This window comes from Rattus rattus, chromosome 3 (assembly GCF_011064425.1).
Source record: "Rattus rattus isolate New Zealand chromosome 3, Rrattus_CSIRO_v1, whole genome shotgun sequence".
In the NCBI taxonomy this organism is placed as follows: domain Eukaryota; kingdom Metazoa; phylum Chordata; class Mammalia; order Rodentia; family Muridae; genus Rattus; species Rattus rattus.
This window is the reverse complement of record NC_046156.1, coordinates 33,905,441-33,926,271: the sequence shown is the minus strand read 5'-3', so window position 1 is coordinate 33,926,271 and position 20,831 is coordinate 33,905,441. Positions and strand designations below refer to the sequence as shown.

Sequence of the window (20,831 nt, the reverse complement as noted above, 5' to 3'; positions counted from 1 at the left end):
TTGTATGGTTTTGGCTTCTTTGTTAAATATCAAGTGTCCATAGGTATATGAATTTATATTTGGGTTTTCAGTTTGATTTCATTGATCAATGTTTCTGTTTCTGTATCAATACCACACACTATCACACAATATCACACAATATCACTATTGATCCATAGTTTAGTTTGAGGTTGGGGTAGTTATCCCTTCCAAAGTCCTTTTATTTTTCAGGAATGTTTTGCTATCCTGAGTTTTTGTTTGTTTGTTTGTTTGTTTTTCCATATGAAGTTGAGAATTGCTTTTTCAGGGTCTATAAAACTTGTGTTGAAATTTTTTATGGGGACTGCACTGAGTCTGTAGATTGTGTTTGGTAACATGGCCCTTATCACTATGTTAATCCTATCTATCAATGAACATGGGAGATCTTTCCATCTTCTGATATTTTCTTCAATTTCTTTCTTCAGGGATTTGAAATTCTTGCCACAAAGATCTTTCCCTTGATTGGTTAGAGTTACATCAAGGTATTTTATATTATTTATAGCTATTGTAAAGGGTGTGTTTTTTCCCTAACTTTTTCCTTGGACTATTTATCATTTGCATAAAGGAGGGCTATTGATTTCTTTGAGTTAGTTTTGTATCCATATATTTTACTGAAGATATTTATCAGCTGTAGGAGACTCTGGTAAAAATTTTGAGTCACTTATGTAAACTGTCATATCATCTGCAAATAGCGATACTTTGACTTCCTTTTTTCTGATTTGTACCCCCTTGATCTCCTTTAGTTGTCTTATTGTTCTGACTAGAACTTCAAGTATAGAATAGAATAGAGAGAGAGAGAGAGTCGGTAGCTTTGTCTTGCCCCAGATTTTAGTGGAAATTCTCTACGTTTCTCTCCATTTAGTTTGAGGTTGGCTATTGGCTTTCTGTATATTGCTTTGATTATGTAAGCATAAAGGTATGAATCTTGTATCCCTGATCTCTCTAATAATTTTAACATAAAGAGGTATTGGATATTGTCAAAGACTTTTCAGCATCTAACAAGATACTCATCTTTCTGTTTGTTTATATTTTAGATTATCTTGGTGATTTTTTAGCATATTGAACCATTCCTGTATCCCTGGGGTGCATGATGCCTACATGATCATGGTGGACGATATTTATAACATGTTTCTGAATTCAGTTTGCAATTATTTTATTTAGTATTTTTGCATCAATGTTCATAAGAGAAATCAGTCCTAAGTTCTCTTTCTTCGTTAAGTCTTTGTGTGGTTTAGGTATCAGGGTGACTGGAGCTTCATACAATGAGTTCTGCAGTGTTGCTGTTTTTATTTTGTGGAATAGTTTGAGGAGTATTAGTATTAGGTCTTCTTTGAAAGTATGGTAGAATTCTGCACTAAAACCATTTGGGCCTTAGCTTTATTTGATTCAGAACTTTTATAGAATGCTTCTATTTCTTTAGAGTTTATAGGACTGTTTATATAGTTTAACTGATCTAGCTTTAACTCTGTTAAGTTGTATCTAATTGAAAATCATCCATTCCATTAAAATTTTCCAATTTTGTGGAGTATACACTTTTTAAATGAAACCTAATGATACTTTTTATTTCCTCAGTGTCTGTTTTTATGCCTCTTTTTCAATTTTTTTAATGTTTATTAGATATATTTCTTTACTTACATTTCAAATGTTATTCCCCTTCTGGGTTTCCTGTCCATAAGACCCACCATCCCCTCCCCTTCCCCCATACGGGTATTACCCCCTTACTGCCCCCTGATATTCCAATTTTGTTTATTTGAATAATGTCTCTGTGTCTTTTGGTTAGGTTGGATAAGGGTTATTTATCTTAATGATTTTCTCAAAGAACCAGCTCTTGGTTTTGATGATTCTTTGTACTGTTTTCTTTGTTTCCAACTGATCAATTTCACTTCTGATTTTGACTATTTCCTAATTTCTACTCTTTGATGTGCTTGATTCTTTTTTCTTTCCTTCTAGGGCTTTCAGCTGCACTTTTGAATTGCTCATGTGGGAACTTTCTAATTTCTTTATGTAGGTACTTAGTGCTATGAACTTTCCTCTTTGCAACCCTTTCATTGTGTCCCATAAATTTAGGTATTTTGTACTTTCATTTTCACTCAATTCTAGAGGGTCTTTAATTTCTTTATTTCTTCTCTGATCTACAGATCATCAAATACAGAGTTATTTAATTTTCTCGAGTATGTAGCTTTCTGGGATTTGTGTAGTTGCTGAAGCTCAGCTTCAGTCCTTGGTGGTCTGATAAGAAATATGGTATTATTTCAATTTTCTTGTATCTGTTCAGGTTTGCTTTGTGACTCACAATATGATTTGTTTTGGAGAATGATTCATGAGTTGCTGAGAACAAGGTATATTCATTTGTGTTAGGGTGAAATATTTAACAACAGATGTCTGTTAGGTCCATTTGATTAAGAATGTTTGTTCATTTTGTTGTCTGTTTGGTTTCTGTTTGGATACCTGACCATTGGTAAGCATGAGATGTTGAAGTCTCCTACTCTTAATATGTGGGGTTTGGTGTGGTGGTTAAGTCTTAGCAATGTTTCTTTTACAAGCGTTGGTGCCCCTGTGTTCGATGTATAGATATTCAGAATTGAGAGATCATCTTCGTAGATTAGTCCTTGGTGTGTATAAACTGTCCTTCCCTGTCTCTTTTGATTAATTTTGGTTGACAGTTTATTTTATTAGATATCAGAAAGACTACTCCAGCTTGCTTCTTGTGCCCTTGTGTTTGGAAAATTTTTCCCAGCTCTTTACTCTGAGGTAATGTCTATCTTTATGGCTAAGGTGTATTTCTTGTATGCAGTAGAATGATGAATCTTGTTTTCCTATCAATTCTGTTAGTCTGTGTCTTTTTATTAAGATATTGAGTCTGTTGATGTTAAAAGATATTAATGACTGGTGATTGTCGATTCCTGTTATTTTGATGTTGGTTGTGTTACTGTGTGTTTGTGTGTACTTCCCTTGTTTCTGCTGTTATGGGATTAATTATTTCTTCTGTTTTCTTGAATGAATGGCAGGAATAGCAGGCTGCTCAGGGCAACTTGGTGTGCCCCAGAGGATTGAGTGAGTAGAGAATGTGGGTGGGGAAAGGAAAGCTAACCTGTATGGTTCAAGATCTTCAGGTCTGATGAAGGTGGGCAGAGAGGACGGAGGAGGGAACATTATGGATAGCAGGCTGCTCAGGGCAGCTTGCCCCCAAAGGACTCCTTACTGCATTTTTCTTATATAAAAAGAAAAATATATATTCTCAGAAAATAATACAGACTTTTCTCAGCAAAGTCAGAAGTCATCATTAACAGGATTGAATTGATGGAAAACAAGATCAATTTTCAAGACAACATCTTGCTCATTAGTATCTTAGTATCACAGTTGCTAAGTCCTGTTAAAGTTATGGGCAAGCAGGAGGCTCAGCGATGCTAGAGGCTCAGTGATGTTAAAGCTATCTTCGTGCTAGGATGTACTATTCTGATAATTATTACTACATCCAAAAAAATATTCTAGGATTCCTAAAAATATAGTGTGAACTGAAGCTGAAATCTGCTTATTTTTATGTCCTGAAGTTTTCATAATTTCTGTGACATGCTTCATGTGTAGCACATGCTGAGTTCTAACTACAATCCACAATCCACTGCCAGGGCATTATTATAGGAGCAGAGCAGAATGTATATCTTTCTTCCCTCTTCAGAATCTAATCAGTTTATACACCAAATCATCCAGGTGGCAAGATTAGAGCATATCGCTTCATTTATTCATATCTTGGAATATTATCAGTGAAGGAGGGAGAATAGCCTTCTTTAGAATTAGTAAGTTATTTTCTTTGTTAGCACATTTATTATTATATTCTATATAATATGTACTATATTATTCTATTATCATAATCATTTCAAGTTCTATCTGACCAAATCAGGGGTTATAGACAAGGAACTGGTAGATTACTATACCACTTACTGAAGTTCTTACAAGGAGAAAAGTCTATCTGTCACCACTAATTCTCTGAGATTTCCCTAAAAGGGCTATATTGTTGAAGTTGTCCAGTCTTAGGTGGTCTTTGAATGGTACTCTGACATTTAAACATCTCTACATTCTTTATTTTTATTGTCAGCTAAGATAGATTTTCTCACAAAGCTGTAGATTCAGGATGAGGAAAAGCAGTAAAACAGGGGATCAGGTATATTGGGAGAACTTCTTCATGTAACTCACATATATCTTCAGAGACTATGTGGGCCCAGTTTCATACCTTCCACATATTTGATGATGTAGTCCTATTATAACTTAAAATACATAGATTTATGTATGAAAAACATTTGTCAGAGTGTTCTTTCCACTTAAAGCAATACTGATCTGATAAATCAGTATTGATGAATCTGATCAATGAATGGAAACCAACTTGTCTAAAAGCTTGAGACTAGTGGGGAGACTTCTTGTTATTCTGCATGACACTTAATGCAGATATATTTCTGTCTATGCATCCACTCATAGGTATAGATGCTTGTATGAAAGATGATGCAGTAATCCTCAGGTCAACACTTGCCCAAGATTCAAATTATAAGTGTGCTTCCATGTTTAAAATTTTGTACATGAGTTCTGAGGGTCTAACTCAGGTCCTCATACTTAGCAAATACTGTAGTCACTTTCAGCATCAAAACTTGCATCTTTTATTTCATTTAACAATATAAGAGTAGCACATATAATTGAGAAATACATAATAACATTTATCCCTCATCTTAGAAAAATGTCTCTGTTTGCTTCAAACCATTGAACCCTTAACTTTTTCAGTGCTACAGAAGGCTCATAAAGTTTTGATGCATTTGAAATTATAGTCTAACATGCAAATTCCTCATGCATAATTCCTCTTATTCTTTAAACACAATCAACATAATATCATAAATATAATAGTCCAAAGTGATATCTTATAGAAAGGAAGGTTAATGGGATCCTTATAAAATAAATTAGGTCATGAGGTATGAAAGTTGATATATCAGTGTGATAGGAGGATATGGGTTTATTGTCTTTCCTTCTAAAAGCATGATACATATTATAAGTTCTTTTAACAAGGATGGAGAAAAAGGTATTTGTCAGACCAGTAACTGCATTACAGTACTTGGGGATGTATTATTAAACCACAAAACGATAGCTGTAATATCTACCAAATATGGCAATGCAGTGCTGTTCTACCTGGTCCATCTATGTGCCTCATGGTACAAATGGAAAAATTGAATTTGAATGCATGAGTATCGCCATTTCTGAGAGAAAAGTTGATAATGTTATATCAGCAGGGTTCTCTAGAGCAATAAAACTGATAGAACAAATTGTGTATTTAAAAGCATACATATATTGATATATAACAGATACACACATATCAAAAGGGGTGTCATGAGAGTAGCATAGATTCTAGTAGTCCAATAATTGCCCAATAATGGTCAAGAATATGGCAGTTGTTCAGTTCATGAGACTATATATCAAAACTGGTTTGACCTGTATTGTAGTAACTAGGAAGAACACTCGCTCTCTCTCTCTCTCTCTCTCTCTCTCTCTCTCTCTCTCTCTCTCCCTCCCTCCCTCCCTCCCTCTCTCTCTCGGTATATTATATAAGGAATTTTATTTGTTTTAATTTAATATTTTAAGTATTTACATTTCAAATGTTATCCCCTTTCCTGGTTCCCCCTCTACCATCCCCTATACCCCTGCTTGTATGAGGATGCCCTCCCTCCCACCCACCCACTCCCACCTCACCACCCTGGCATTCCCATACACTGAGGTATCCAGCCATCACAGGACCAAGGCAGTCTCTTCCTATTGATGCCAGACAATTCCATAGGAAGAATGTTCTAATACTCGTGAAGAAATACCCCTGCAGCAGGATAGATGAAATCCCAGCAAGAGTGAGGACAAGCAGGCAAAAACCAAAGGCTACTTTCTTCCCTATTATTTTATGGGCTAAAACCAGAAACTGTGGCTTAGTGGTAGGGTTGACCTTTCACGTCAAATAATTTAACTGCTTGGGTTTTAACGAATTCAGGTGCAGTCAAGTTGCTATGGTTAGATTACTTACTTATAACAAGTATTAGAAACTTTTGATAAGGTAGTAGGGTACTTTCAAGAGAGGCTTTGATCTCTTCACTGAAGACATTTGGGTCATTCAAGTGGCTCAAGGTATGAAAATTAACCATAGAAATTTATTTCTTCTCCTTTTTATTTTTCAGATTAGATTTATTCACAGGCTCTGAAACTGTACTCTTGATAGAAAAACAAGTATGAATTCAGCATAAATGCCATGTTAGTTCACGTCTTTGCAACAGGATTATTGCTCAATGCCATAAATAGCTCCTGCTTAATGCTTTCACTATGTCCCCTATTGTGACATTTGGAACTGAGTGTCCCAGCTTGACTCCTCATCCTGGGAATAAATTTAATTCCGTGGAATTTTTTTTTCCTTTTTCAATGTAGTTACAGAAGTTACATACAATAAAGTCAAGGTTACATAAAAGAGCAATCAGAACTCTTCAAACATTCCAGAACTGTACTCATAATGTCACTTCAAGAGTATTGATGAAAAACCATCCCTGACCCTTTCAAATGTGGACGAGTACACATAAAATGAGTCTTTACACACCCATGTATCCAAATTTCTCTAAACTTTTGAATCCCTTCCTCTGTGCTCAGTTATGACAAATGTACAACTGGCTAAGTTTGGGCCACCTCTCTGTTTATGTTTGATGCATGAAGCAATTGATGCTTGAATCCTCTTCCTAATTTAATGAGCTACAGTGAGTGTTAGACTAAAATTCTAAAATTCTCTTCTCGGTGTATAAATTCAACATCTTCCAAGTTCAAATGTCATCATCACATTCCTACAGCCTTTGTACCCATTTTATATGCATTCTTTAATCCTTTTGGAATGCAGCATACCTCCTCCAGAGTCATTGTTAAACATTAATGTAGTTCTATTTTCAGAAGCATGAATGATGGAAAGATTAGATCCAGAGGAGAGAGAGTAAATATCTTGCATTCAAAGCAAATGCTGTGAGAAGGAGAGAGAGAGAGAGAGAGAGAGAGAGAGAGAGAGAGAGAGAGAGAGAATACAAATTCAAATTCAGTATCCTCGGACATAGGAAGAATGGACAGTTCCACTGAATGTGGAAAAGAAGAGGAAAGATTCTTGCACAAGAAGAAGGAGGAGGAGGAAGAGGAGGAGGGGGAAGAAGAAGAAGAAGAAGAAGAAGAAGAAGAAGAAGAAGAAGAAGAAGAAGAAGAAGAAGAAGAAGAAGAAGAAGAAGAAGAAGAATCAACGACTAAATACCATTCCATCTTCAGAACACTCCTACACATTGTCATATTGTAATTCCAACTTTCAAGATCACTTTCCTTCCTAATCAATACTCTCACTTTAGCAGTAGTCACCCTCTGAGATAGGTAATTAAACTTACCTTGCAATTTAGATAGTTTCAAGATATAATTACTACTTTTATCCTTAGCACTCCAGCAATTAAGTGATATCATCGTTTCTTTCAAGGGCATATATTATAATGTTCAGGTCATTAATGTGGCTATGATACATATGGAACAAATTTAAATGCTTGAGTTCATTTTATTCTTTCCTAGATTATCAAGGGATATATACCACTAAGTAACCCATTGATACTTTTATACGTGTTTTATCCCTAAAATACAAAGATATGTTTCTCACAATCATTCAGCATCCTAGACTTCCCTTATCCATGAGCAGTAAACCATTGTGTTTACTATTTCTAGAACCTACAATGAGATATGAATACTATGTGTACAAGTAGAGATATAGTCCTTGATAGTTTAAAATCAATCAAACAAGAGAATCAATGTCAGGAACTTTGCTATCAAGTGAGAAAATGCATTCTCAAAATGTGTTTCTCTGGAACCACTTTAAGTATCAAGATCTGCTTTTGTTGGGAATCATCAGCTGTGATGGAGGCAGAGGCTCATTAAAGAGAACTTGATAATGTAACAGCAGAAGCTGCAAAGTCCCCACTGGAAAGCTGGAAATAGCATAGGACTTATCCTTGGTGTTATAGTTTGAAAGCTGTCTGACTTAGAACACAGGAAGTGTGGATTTTTTTCCAGATGGAGATTGAGGGTAGGTGAGCTGCTCCAGCAGCTGGGCTTGGGTTTCCCATCACTCAGCCTCTGTTTCAGGACAGTTGAAGAATTGATAGAAGAGGTCTACTGACAGTAGGAAGCACCACCATTTATGCAGGAAGCCGATTACATGGAAAATCTCATCTAGAAACACTCCCAGATAATAATGTTTGGCCAAATATCAGGGTGCCCGATGGTCCCTCAAGTTGGTACATAGATCAAATATTATAGGCAACAGAGGAATGCTGGGGACAGAGGAGGTGCTCTTCCTCAGGATTAACACACCAAATTGTTGCCTATTGCCAAAAGGTCAGACCTGAAAATATACATACAAATTATATTTTCTGGATTGAACAAATTATACATCGCAATATACACACAAGGAGGGGGTTGTCAGCAGCCATCAAGGTGGCCTTTCTGAAAGTGGCCCACTGTGTTTGTATGGTCTGTGATGAGTGAGCTCAATGGCAAGGTCCCAAAGAGACTTCATATCAGGATTGCCTCTTGCAGCTGATATGCCTTTCCTGTCATTATTAAAGTAATATAATAATTCCTGGGCCTTAGCCCATCTTATTGATCAGATTTCCTGTGGATTAACATAAAGATGAGCTTTTAAGAATTAATGCTGTTTAGAGGAATTCATGATTCTACAGAATTCCTTTCCTTTTAGGAGGAAAGGTTTTAGAAATAGTGTTAGTTGGTTTGCTAGAAAGATGTAATACAATTAGAATCAAGAATAGAATGTGCCCGCTCTTCATAATAGTAAGTAAAGGCTGCAAAGTAAGAAATAAAATGATCTTTCACAATTGCACGAAAAAAAGAAATAGACTTGGGACAAATTTGTGTTCAAGGAAAAACTTTAGGTCCAAGGATAAAGTCATAGGTGTGCACTGTGGTAAAGCAAGACCATGTAAAAACTGTTGCTTTGTACTTTTACTGAGTTTATAGAATGAAACACTGCTTTGGATTTAATATCAGCATCATTCTATAATTCCCATTTCTGTAACATTTTATATTGTAGGTGGTTTTCTAAAGAAATTTTGTCTGAGAAGCTATAAAAAGGCCAGAGAAAACAAAATTGTTGGTTGTATGGCTTGGCTTAGGGAGCTCTGCCCCATCCATATGTACATACATACATCCAAATGTATATATCTGTTTGTCTATATGTATGTGTGGAGGTATATGTATATATAAAGCATGTATGAACACTTGTCAAGTGTATGAGACAAGTGGTTAGGGCTAGCAAAAAATGTGAGTGTGTTAATGTGTAAATAAGAATGTGAATAAAGGAACCATGGAAACTGTACCAGAGAAGAAAAAAAAGGTTGCTGCTACACCAGAAACCCTTAAGAAAAAAGTGAAGGATTTTCACAGAGTTGGAGGTGAAGCGCCTTAGGAAGAAGTTTGCCCTGAAGTCACTGCAAAAGGCAAGGAGGAAGCTCATCTATGAGAAGGCAAAGTGCTATCACAAGGAGTGCATACAAATGTACCGGACTGAGATTCAGATGGCTAGGAAGGCAAGGAGAGCTGGGAACTTCTATGTGCCCACAGAACTAAAATTGACCTTTGTCATCAGAATCCGAGGTGTCAATGGAGTAAGCCCAAAGGTGTGCAAGGTATTGCAACTGCTTCGTCTGCGGCAGATCTTCAATGGCACCATTGTTAAGTTCAACAAATCTTCAATTTACATGCTGAGGACTGTGGAACCGCACATTGCATGGGGGAATCCCAACTTAAAGTCAGTAAATGAGCTCATCTACAAGCGAGGCTATGGCAAAATCTATACAAAGTGGATTTCCTTGACAGATAATTCCTTGATTGCTCGATTTCTTGGTAAATTTGGCATTATCTGCATGGAGGATCTAATTCATGAGATCTATATAGTTGGAAAACGCTTCAAGGAAGCAAATAACTTCCTATGGCCCTTCAAACTATCTTCCCCACCAGGTGGAATGAAGAAAAAGACAACTCACTCTGTAAAAAGTGGAGATGCTGGCAACAAGGAAAACCAGATAAAGAGGTTTAGTAGACGGATGAACTAAAGTATTGCCCGTGGTATTTTTATAATCTGGTTAGTTAATAAACAGTCACTGCTTGGCAAATTGAAACAAACAAAAAAAAAGAATGTGAATAAAAATGTAAATCATATGTATGAATGTATATGAGTCTGTGCATATTTGCCTGTATAAAGCATTTTGATTCCATTTCTTTCCTGCCTCTCTGCTTCAGAAAGGTTTAACCAGCCCAGCCAGGGAGGCTTCTGGTAGCCTGGATGGAGAAGGGATTGATTCCAAGAAATCCTTTACCTAATCACCAGCTGTTAATAACAAGTGTCAACAGATCCATAGGTCTGCAGTTTCCAGCCTCGGAGTAACATAAAGTCAGGATAGGAATGAGTTATTATAAAAAGCAACCCTCTCCTTTGCAAGATCAAGTCTTGCCCTCTCTGACACTCTTCCTGATTGGCTGCTTCAGAGAAGACACAGCCCAGGGTTGGCCCCAGCATATGTGTAGACATGCAATAAGAATTAGTGAGAAAAGAAGCCTCAAAAACATGCATACAAATAACATTGTATGGACTGAACAAGCTATATTTAGTAATATAGAGAGATGTATACTATATGTGTATACTCAATTTATGTACATATATGCATGCAATAAAAATTAGTGAAAAATTAATCTTGAGTGAGGTTGTATATGGGAGAGCTTGGAGGCATGAAAAGGAAAGGAGAAATGTAATTATAATCTCAAACATGGAAAAATAATCACAATGACATGATTTGAGGAATCACTTAAATCACTTAAAAATCACTGACTCAGTAAAGCATGATGACAGATCAAAGTAATGGGATGTCCTTAAGACTGACAAGAAAAGTACCAAGGCAGAGTTAATTATGCGACATTGACAGTATACTTAAGGAGATGGTGTGTTATCCACATCCTCCTAAAGAATGAGTTCAAGGTAATGGATCTCAAAGATAAGATACCTATGCTTTCAGAAAAGCGTAATGTTTGCTCTAGGTCTTGAACTGAATAGGTAAGAATGAAGGACTAGTAGCAAGTACTTCCCTTTGGAGGTTGCAATAAAAAATTTCAGAGGAAAATGTAATTTCTTCTTAAATTTACACTTTAGTTGACATGATTTGAACCTGGTTGATTAAGGAGACACTCCTGTATATCTTGAGAATAACAGAGAGCCAATCATGGAGGACATTTAAGTTAGCATTGACAGTGAAGCTGAAGTGTGTTGAAAAGGGTCTGAAATAGCAACGATGACAATGTAATCCATAAGCGGGGGAGAACTCCTGCTGGTATGACAGACAGCTGGGTATAAGGGTAATCCTGAAGCCTTGCTTAAGGCATTGATGCAGAGAAACAGAAATTGGACTATTTGTTGATTTTGATATGGAAAAATAATGAAATTTTAAAAATATTTCTCTCAAACCAGACATGTAACATGGAACACCAGAGATTGGGAGGCAGAAGTAGGTGGATTTCTGTGAGTTTTTGAGGGCAGTCAGGTCTATATATTGAACTTCAGAACAGCCAGAACTACATATTAAGACCCTATCTCAGGAAAACAAGAAAATTTTTTTTTCATTTTTTACAATTAGAAAATATTTACATCTTTTTAAAATTTTTACTGGATATTTTTATTTACATTTCAAATATTATCCACTTTCCCCGTTTCCCTTCCAGAAACCCACTAGCTATCTCCCACTGCTTTTATGAGGGTGTTCCTGCACCCACTCCCTCCAATCTCCCCTCCCTGACATTCCCCTACACTGGGGCATTGAGCCATGACAGGATCAAGGGCTTCTCCTCCCATTGATGCCCTACAAGGCCATGTTCTGCTACATCTGTGTCTGGAGCCATAGATCCATCCCTGTGTACTCTTGGGATGGTGGTGTAGTCCCTGAGAGCTCTGGGGTAGTCTGGTTGGTTGATATTATTGTTGTTCTTATGGAATTGCAAACTCCTTCAGATCCTTCAGTCCTTTCTCTAACTCCTCCATTGGGCACCCTGTTCTCCGTTAAAGGGTTAGTTGCAGGCATCTGCCTCTGTATTTCTCAGGCTCTGGCAGATACACTCAGGAGAAAATTATATCAGGCTGTGTCAGCATGCACTTCTTGGCATACATGATATTGTCTGGGTTTGGTGGCTGAATATGGGATGGGTCCCCCAGAAGGGGCTGTCTCTGGATGGCCTTTCCTTCAGGCTCTGCTCCACATTTTTGTCCATATTTCCTCTTGTATTTTTGTTTCCCCTTCTAAGAAGAACTGAAGCATCCACATGTTGATCTTCCTTCTTGAGCTTTATGTTGTCTGTGAACTGTATCTTAGGTATTCTGAGCTTTAGGGCTAATATCCACTTTTCAGTGAGTGCATATGATGTGTGTTCTTTTATAATTGGGTTGCTTCACTCAGGATGATATTTTCTAGTTCCATCCATTTGCCTATAAATTTCATGAAGTTATTGTTTTGAATAGCTGAATAATACTCCGTTGTGTAAATGTACCACATTTTCTGTATCCATTCCTCTGTTGAAGGACATCTGGGTTCTTTCCAGTTTCTGCTATCATAAATAAGGCTGCTATGAACATAGTGGAAAACAAATCCTTGTTAAATGTTGGAGCATCCTTCTGGTATATGCCCAGGAGTCGTGTAGCTGGTTCTCAGGTAGTAATATGTCCAATTTTCTGAGAAACTGCCAGACTGATTTCCAGATCAGTTATACCAGCTTGCAATCCCACCAACAATGGAGAACTGTTCTTCTTCTCTGCATCCTTACCAGCATCTGCTGTCACCTGAGTTTTTGATCTTAGCCATTCTTACTCGAATGAGGTGGAATTTCAGGGTTGTTTTGATTTGCGTTTCCCTGATGACTAAGGATGTAGAACATTTCTTTAGGTGCTTCTCAACCATTCGATATTCCTCAGTTGAGAAATTTTTGTTTAGCTCTGTACCCCATTTTAATAGGGTTATTTGATTCTTTGGAGTCTTGAGTTCTTTGTATATGTTGAATTTTAGCCCTCTATCAGATATAGGATTGGTAAAGATCTATTCCCAATCTGTTGGTTGCCGTTTTGTCCTAACCACAGTGTCCTTTGCCTTACAGAAGCTTTGCTGTTTTATGAGGTCCCATTTGTCGATTCTTGATTTTAGAGCATAAGCCATTGGTGTTCTGTTCAGGAAATTCTCCCCAGTGCCCATGTCTTCATGTCTCTTCCCACTTTTCTTCTAATAGGTTGAGGGTATCTGCTTTAATGGAGAGGTCCTTGGTCCTCTTGAACTTGAACTTTGTGCAAGAAAATAAGAATGGAAAGATTTGCATTCTTGTACATGCTGAATGCCAGTTGAACCAGCACCATTTTTTGAAAATGCTATCTTTCTTCCATTGGATGGTATTAGCTCTTTTGTCAAAGATCAACTGACCATAGGTGTGTGGGTTCATGTCTGGGTCTTCAGTTCTAGTCCACTGATCTACCTGCCTGTCTCTGTACCAATACCATACAGGTTTTTAGCACTATTGCTCTGCAATAAATCTTGAGGCTAGGGATGGCGATTTCTGAAGAAGTTCTTCTACTGTTGAGAATAGTTTTTGGTAAACTGGGTTTTTTGTTATTCCAAATGAATTTGCAAATTATTGCTCTTTTTAACTCAGGGAAGAAACATTTTCATGTTAAAAATTTTGACCTGGGAGATTCATTCAGAAGGAGCCATTAAGGATAGGCATCATTAAGGAGAACCCTTTAGATAAGCAAATTAAAAGTAAACATTGGAATAGACTTTGCTGAAGCTATACAAAGATGAAGAGATTTGTTTTAATGTGATCCATCACACACACACACACACACACACACACACACACACACACACACACACACAATGATCAAAACACAGGCTATGAGACTAGGCTTTAAATCCAGGACTTATAAACATTTTATAAATAGCATATTAATGAAGGAAAATGAGGAATTATTGCATGATATGAAGTACCTCAGTGTGTAAAAAGAGATATGGATGCATTACACACATAAAGGGAGTCATCAGCTTTCACTGCCATTCCACAGCCACCAGGGTTAAAAATGTAGATTTGGTACTCTTTGAGAATTTAAACTTAAAAAAATATGAGGACCGAGCAAAACAATTTCTGGATAGGAAATATAGTGTCTTAGTAGAGCCACAGTCACTTGATAAAGTGCTCAATAAGTCAGCAAAAGTAATATAGTTTGCATAATTAATTGTGGATCCAAGAATATGTCTGAACTCCTCTGCTAAAAGTCCGCAGTATAAAAAATTGCTCCAATATTAAGTGTTTATTTGGCTTAATTTAGGTATCTAAATTGGCTAAAAATGTCCAATAAGGGAAGAAAGTGATTGGGATCACTTAAGACCTGTTTTCAGGGTGGCGATTTTATTTTTTAGACATCCAGTCATAACACTGTTGATTTAGAGTGGCATTGATCCGCCACAACCCAAAGTAGAGGAAATTTAGGATGCTACTTCAATTTCCCATCAGAAAACCCAGCCATCTCTAAGTGAACTCTCCCATCCATCATTGATGAGTCTAGAAACAAGCTTTGCTGGATGAAAAGTGCTCTCAGATACCCTGTTCTAACAGGAAAATATCTGAAACAAAATATAGATTGATTATATTTTATAATGATGGCATCACTGATTCTTAGAATTAATCATTGTTCATTTATCTGTCTTAGCTTTTTAATTTTTTTTTTATTTTCAGAAATGATAGCTTAATTCCACATTGTGTATTTACTCTAGATAGTCTATTAATCCCCTCCCAATTCACTTTCTTGTGACTCTCATTTTTCTCTCTATTGGCCTCTCTTTGTCTCTTTTCTCTTTTATCTACTGCGTACACTTGATATTTTATGTTCCATTTCATATATTCCATTTATGTTTATTTAAATATTGTCTCTACTAAAGAATAAATCTCATACCTAAATTTATATACTTCAAATATGTTCTTATTTTTTATTTTATTGGGTGAGTACTTTCTGAAACTATTTGTCTTAGCTGAATTGGAAATAAGTTTTCAATTCTTCATAGAAAACATTTAAATCAGTTAACTAGACACTGTAGTGCTTTGGTTTTATGATGTTTATCATTTTAGAAATGAATTTTATTGTTTATAATTATTGAATGTTGCTATTTCTCTTGCACATTACATCTTTCCCTCAAAAAGGGAGAGACATTTATGTTTAGAGCAGTGAAGAGTAAAAGGAATATCAGTTCAAAAGGTATAAATCATTTTTTTTTCAAAAAACATGCTGGAGAGACTGCTGGAGAAAAAGTAATGTCTTAATGCTAATCTGAAGCTGTTATAAAAATAAAACTTCCTGGTGTATGAGGTATAATGGAACTTTGAAAAATGGGCCTGAATAGAGTATCTGAAGAGATAAATGATAAGATTTTCCTTCAGCTACAGAAGAAGAGATAAGAAGCCCAGTGGCCTGGCAGCCATCAAGAGAGGTTTGGGCCATTGTTTAGGATCTACAGACCTGTAACAAAGCAGTGAATGCAAACCATTCAAGAGACAAGTGGGCTATGCAGTAGGGTGAGATGAGTTTGATTGCAGGATAAAGGCAATGTGTCTGAGTGTCAACTGGAGTCAAACTGAATGCAAACAGTACAAGTGGTGCTATCAAGTTCGCCCCCCCTCCCCCAGTCTTCTAGTAAGTGGGCATTGTGACATCTGAAGAAATAAAGCAAGCATAGTATTTCATTACATACAAAGAAAATTCAGTGATAACCCATATAAAAACCCTGTACCTTAGGACTTGACTGACATTTTTGAAATGTTTAATGCTTATTTAAGGTTAAACTTCAACATTGTCTCAATTAAATTGGGGCAGATAGCCGACATTTTCTAAGTCAGTGATTTTGTTTGCATTAAGCAAGTGAAGCTTTTAGCACCTTCCCATGGCTCAGAGGAAACTAAGACTGTATTGGAAAGAACAAAATGTGTATCTAGAGATCATGGTATCCGTTTTTATCCGGTCAATCACTGAAAACATTGGAGTAACAATGAATAGTTTGACAAAAGCAGCATGTTTCTTTGGTATGTATTTATTACTTAGTGTATCTGTAGTGTAATCATTAATAATCTAAAATTTATATTTATTATATTTATTTATCCCCCCAAGAATCCTATTTATCAAATTTTAAAATTTTTTATTGCTTTGATATTTTAGAAAAAATCTTGCTTCTGTGTGTTGCTTAAAAATAATTTGCCCTCTTGTGGAATAAAGTTAAGAAAATTGAAAATAGTAAAAGAAAATTCCAATGTAAGCAGTTCATATTAGTTGGATATCAATATAATTAATTTAATGAGTGATTTGGAAAGACAGTCCAGTCATCTGCAAGTCTTCCACAATTAAAACATCTTTGTTATTTATTTATCATTAATTAGATAATTACTATATCTTATTAATAAAACATTTCTCACAAATATGTTCAAAATATTAATTATAATTAAGATATCATTCTACATAAAAATGACTCATCTATCCAGGATAAGTGTTTCTGTAGAAAGTTAGCGATTAATTCAGTGAATTTAGTGAAGAGAATATTTTTTATTAGGAATTCATATTGCAAGTTTACTCCAGCAAATTATTATCTAAAGAACAGAGGCATCGAAGAAATTATACCGGGCTCAGGTCAAAATATTTGAAGTTCTCAAATTCTTAAGTGGGCTAACAGGCAACCTCTAACCAGCTTCAGAGAACAATATTCCATCTACCATCCATATGTGGAGTTCATGTGTGCAAAATCAGTAAAAGGCTACTGCATTTAAAATACATGTAATAATCTGTTAGTCCAGTTTTGTAATGTTGGCCCTTTTACAAAGCCATGCCCTGAGTCGGTAAAAGAAAGTAATAATGTCACTTGCTATTGTCATTAAATTAAGACAAATGTTACCTCTTCTGGGCAAGAAGACCTCTTAAAACTTTAAATGAACTCTCCAAAAAGCCTGGAATTTATTAGAATTTAGATAAAAGAAAAATCTTCAAATAGATCACAGATTTAGACACATGCTATTTAGACATTGAATAATTATATCATCATGATGCCATAGATGACTGTGAAAGAAGTTATTGATAACTCTGAACATAATGAAAAATGAAAAATACATTTATGAAATACAGTTTATATATTTAACTTTATTACGTTTCATGTGTATCTGATGAAAATTACGTAGTTAGAAAAGGTAACACAAGATTTTAATTGTCTGTATCCTGATACTCTATAGAGATGAGACACTGTTGTACCCTTAACATTTTCTTCTGGTGGACTAAGAACTGTCAGGTCAGGCATTTAGAAAAAATTTACTGAGTTTAGGCCATCCCATTGTTTTTAATTTAGTTGAAATAAAATTAGGTGATACAGTCTTACCCTGCTGTGTATTTAAACAAATATTCTACTGCAGCATCATCCTAACCATCTGGATGACACTATCAATTATAGATAGAGCCAGCCTTGACTCAGGATTACATCCTTAGTAGGAATGAGACACCAGAGTCCAATGAATAGTGAGTCACTACATCTGTGTGTCTACCTTAGTTACATATGTCAAGAGAAAACTCCCAGTTACACCAAGTATTTCCTAATAGTCTGTATATTTTCTTTCTTTTCTGAACAGATTGAGGACTTTTGTTTGGTGTTGTGTGTATGCCCATGCATTTGTTCAGTATGATGACCTCAAGTATAAATACTGCTTCCCTTAACCTTCTTAAGGGACTTATTGTGTTATCAGACCCTGCTTGTGTTTCTTGTATCATGTTTTCTGCTTCTTTTGGAATCTTCATATCGATTTATTTTCCTCTTAAACAAACATGAAAAAAATTAAAGTCAAAAAATCAAAAAGAAAGAGAGAGGAAGAAAGAAAAGAGGTAGGAAGGAAGGAAAGTAGGAAAGAAAAAAGAAAGAAGAAAGAAGGAAGGAAAATAAACACAAGGAAAACATAGCCCTTTCTTTCAACATACATAGAACTGTGTCTCAATTCACCAGTGTTGTCGGTTCATGTTTTAAGGTGCTCCTCGCTTTTGCATGTCAGCCATCCTTTCAACAGCACGTGCATGGCACTGCCACCCCACTCCACAAATGACTACTTTACATCACCTCCACATCCCTTTCTACAAAAGAAACATCACATTCTTCTCTGACCATTTTCTTTAAACGAGCAAATTAGTATTTGGAATATGAGGCCTCACTGCTTTCTGAATTATTGTACACACTCGATGTCTCTATTGCATTGAAAATGTAAACAGGACATAATAATAGCATGTTCCACCATTTGATAGGGAGGATTAAATTACTCCATAAACAGTGCTAACAAAATTGTCTAAGTCAGCAAATCTAACTACAAGTACACTTTTTTCATGTAAAATGGGAAACTACAAGTGTTCATTCCATATGGAAATTGATTTGTAAAGTGAAATTTCTTAGTATGAAGTTGATGTAGCAAACAATAAGTCTACCTTCTTCAAAATTCAAAAATTACGTCTATTTATTTATTTATTTATTTACTTACTTATTAATTTATTTTTACACTCCAGATTTTATTCCCCTCCTGATCTAATCCAACCCCCAGAGTTCCACGACCCATAACACTTCCCCACCAACCCCCTCAACCGCCACCTCCATCTCTACAAATATGTCCCCACCTCACTCACCCCACCAGACCTCTAAGCTGCCTGGGGCCTCCAGTCTCTTAAGAGTTAGGTGCATCTTCTCCGACTGAACCCAGATCCAGGAGTCCTCTGCTGTATATGTTTGGAGATCTCACCTCAGCTGGTGCATGCTGCCTGGTTGGTGATCCAGTGTCTAAGATATCTCAGGGGTCCAGGTTAATTCAGACTTTTGGTCCTCCTACAGGTTACTCTCCTCCTTAGTTTCCCCCAACATTTCCCTAATTCAACCAGAGGGGTCAGTAGCTTCTGCTCCTCGGTAGGTCCCTTTTTGTGAATGCAGCATAGTCTCAGTAATGGTGTCAGGTTTTAGGGCCTCCCCTTGAGCTGGATCCCATTTTGGTTCTATCACTGGATCTTCTTTTATTCATGCTCTTCTCCATTTCCATCCCTGAATTTCTTTCAGACAGGAAGAATTATGGGTCAGAGCTTTGACTGTGGGATAGCAACCCCATTCCTCACTTGATGCCCTGTCTTTCTGCTAGAGGTAGACTTAATAAGTTCCCACTCCCCACTGTAGACCATTTTATCTAGGTCTCCCCTCCCTTTGAGTCCTGAGAGTCTCTCACTTCCCAGGTCTCTGGTACATTCTAGAGGTTCCTCCCAACCTCCTTCCTCCCAAGGTGGCCTGTTGCCATTCTTTCTGATGGTTCTCAGGACTTTAGTCCTTTCCCCCCCACCCAATACCAGATCATGTTCCTCTTCCACCCCCATCCCTTTTTCTGCCTGTGTCCATCCCTCCCTCCCCAATTGTGGTCCTTTCTTCTTCTCCCTCCCAAGTGGGACTGAGGCATGAGGCGTCTTCACTTGGACCTTTCAGCTTGTTGACATTTGAGTTCTGTGAAGTGTATCTTAGGTATGCTGTACTTTTTTCTTTCTTTTCTTTTTTCTTTGGCTAATATCCACTTATTAGTGAGAACATACCATGTATGTCATTTTGGGTCTGTTACCTCACTCAGGATGAAATTTTCTAGTTCCATCCATTTGCCTGCAAAACTCAGGATGTCTTCATTCTTAAAAGCTGAATAGTATTCCATTGTGTAAATGAGCCACATTATCTGAGTCCATTTTTCTGTCATGGGACATTTGGGTTGTTTCCAGCTTCTGGCTATCACAAATAAGGCCTCTATGAACATAGTGGAACATGTGCCCCTGTGGCATCTTTGGACTATATTCCGAAGAGTGGTATTTCTGGATCTTTATGTAGGTTTATTTCCAATTTTCTGAGGAATCTCCAAATTGATTTCCAGAGCAGTTGTACCAGTTTGCAATCCCACCAGCAATGGAGGAGTGTTCCTTTTTGTCCACATCCTCACCAACATGTACTGTCACCTGAGGTTTTGATCTTAGCCTTTCTGACTGGTGTAATGTGGAATCTCAGGGTCATTTAGATTTGCATTTCTCTAATCATTAAGGACTTTTGAACATTTCTTTAGGTGCTTGTCAGCCATTCGAGATTCCACTATTGTGAATTCTCAGTTTAGTTCTATAACCCATTTTTTGATTGGGTTGTTTGTTTTTTTTTTTTTGTGGTAACCTTCTTGAGCTCTTTATATATTTTGGTTATTAGCCCTCTATTATTTGTAAAATTAGTTAAGATTTTTTTCCCCCAATTTGTAAGATGCCAGTTTTTCTTATTGACTATGTGCTTTGCCTTACAGAAGCTTTCCAGTTTAATAAGGTCCCATTTATCAGTTCTTGATTTTAGAGCATGAGCCATTGGGGTTCTGTTTAGGAAATTTCTGCTTGTGCCCACTTTCTCTTCTATTAGATTTGGTATATCTGGTTTTCCATTGAGGTTCTTGATCTACTTGGACTTGAACTTCATGCACGGTGACAATTATGGCTCTATTTTCATTTTTCTACATACAGACATCCAGTTAAACCATCACCATTTATTGAAGATGCTTTCATTTTTTCCATTGTATATTCTTGGTTTCTTTGTCAAAGATCAAGTGTGTGTGTGATTTTACTTCTAGGTCTTCAATTCTATTCCATT

General features: G+C 36.5%; 2 protein-coding genes across 2 annotated transcripts in view; both read left to right on the top strand.

The window, feature by feature from the left end:
- LOC116895327 (bifunctional heparan sulfate N-deacetylase/N-sulfotransferase 4-like) overlaps positions 1–20,831 on the top strand; it is a 297,831-nt gene that overhangs the window by 69,213 nt on the left and 207,787 nt on the right.
- Positions 9,416–10,163, top strand: LOC116895326 (60S ribosomal protein L7-like). Its single transcript, XM_032896634.1, is given in 2 exon segments — positions 9,416–9,487; positions 9,489–10,163. Coding segments are annotated over 2 exon segments (747 nt in total).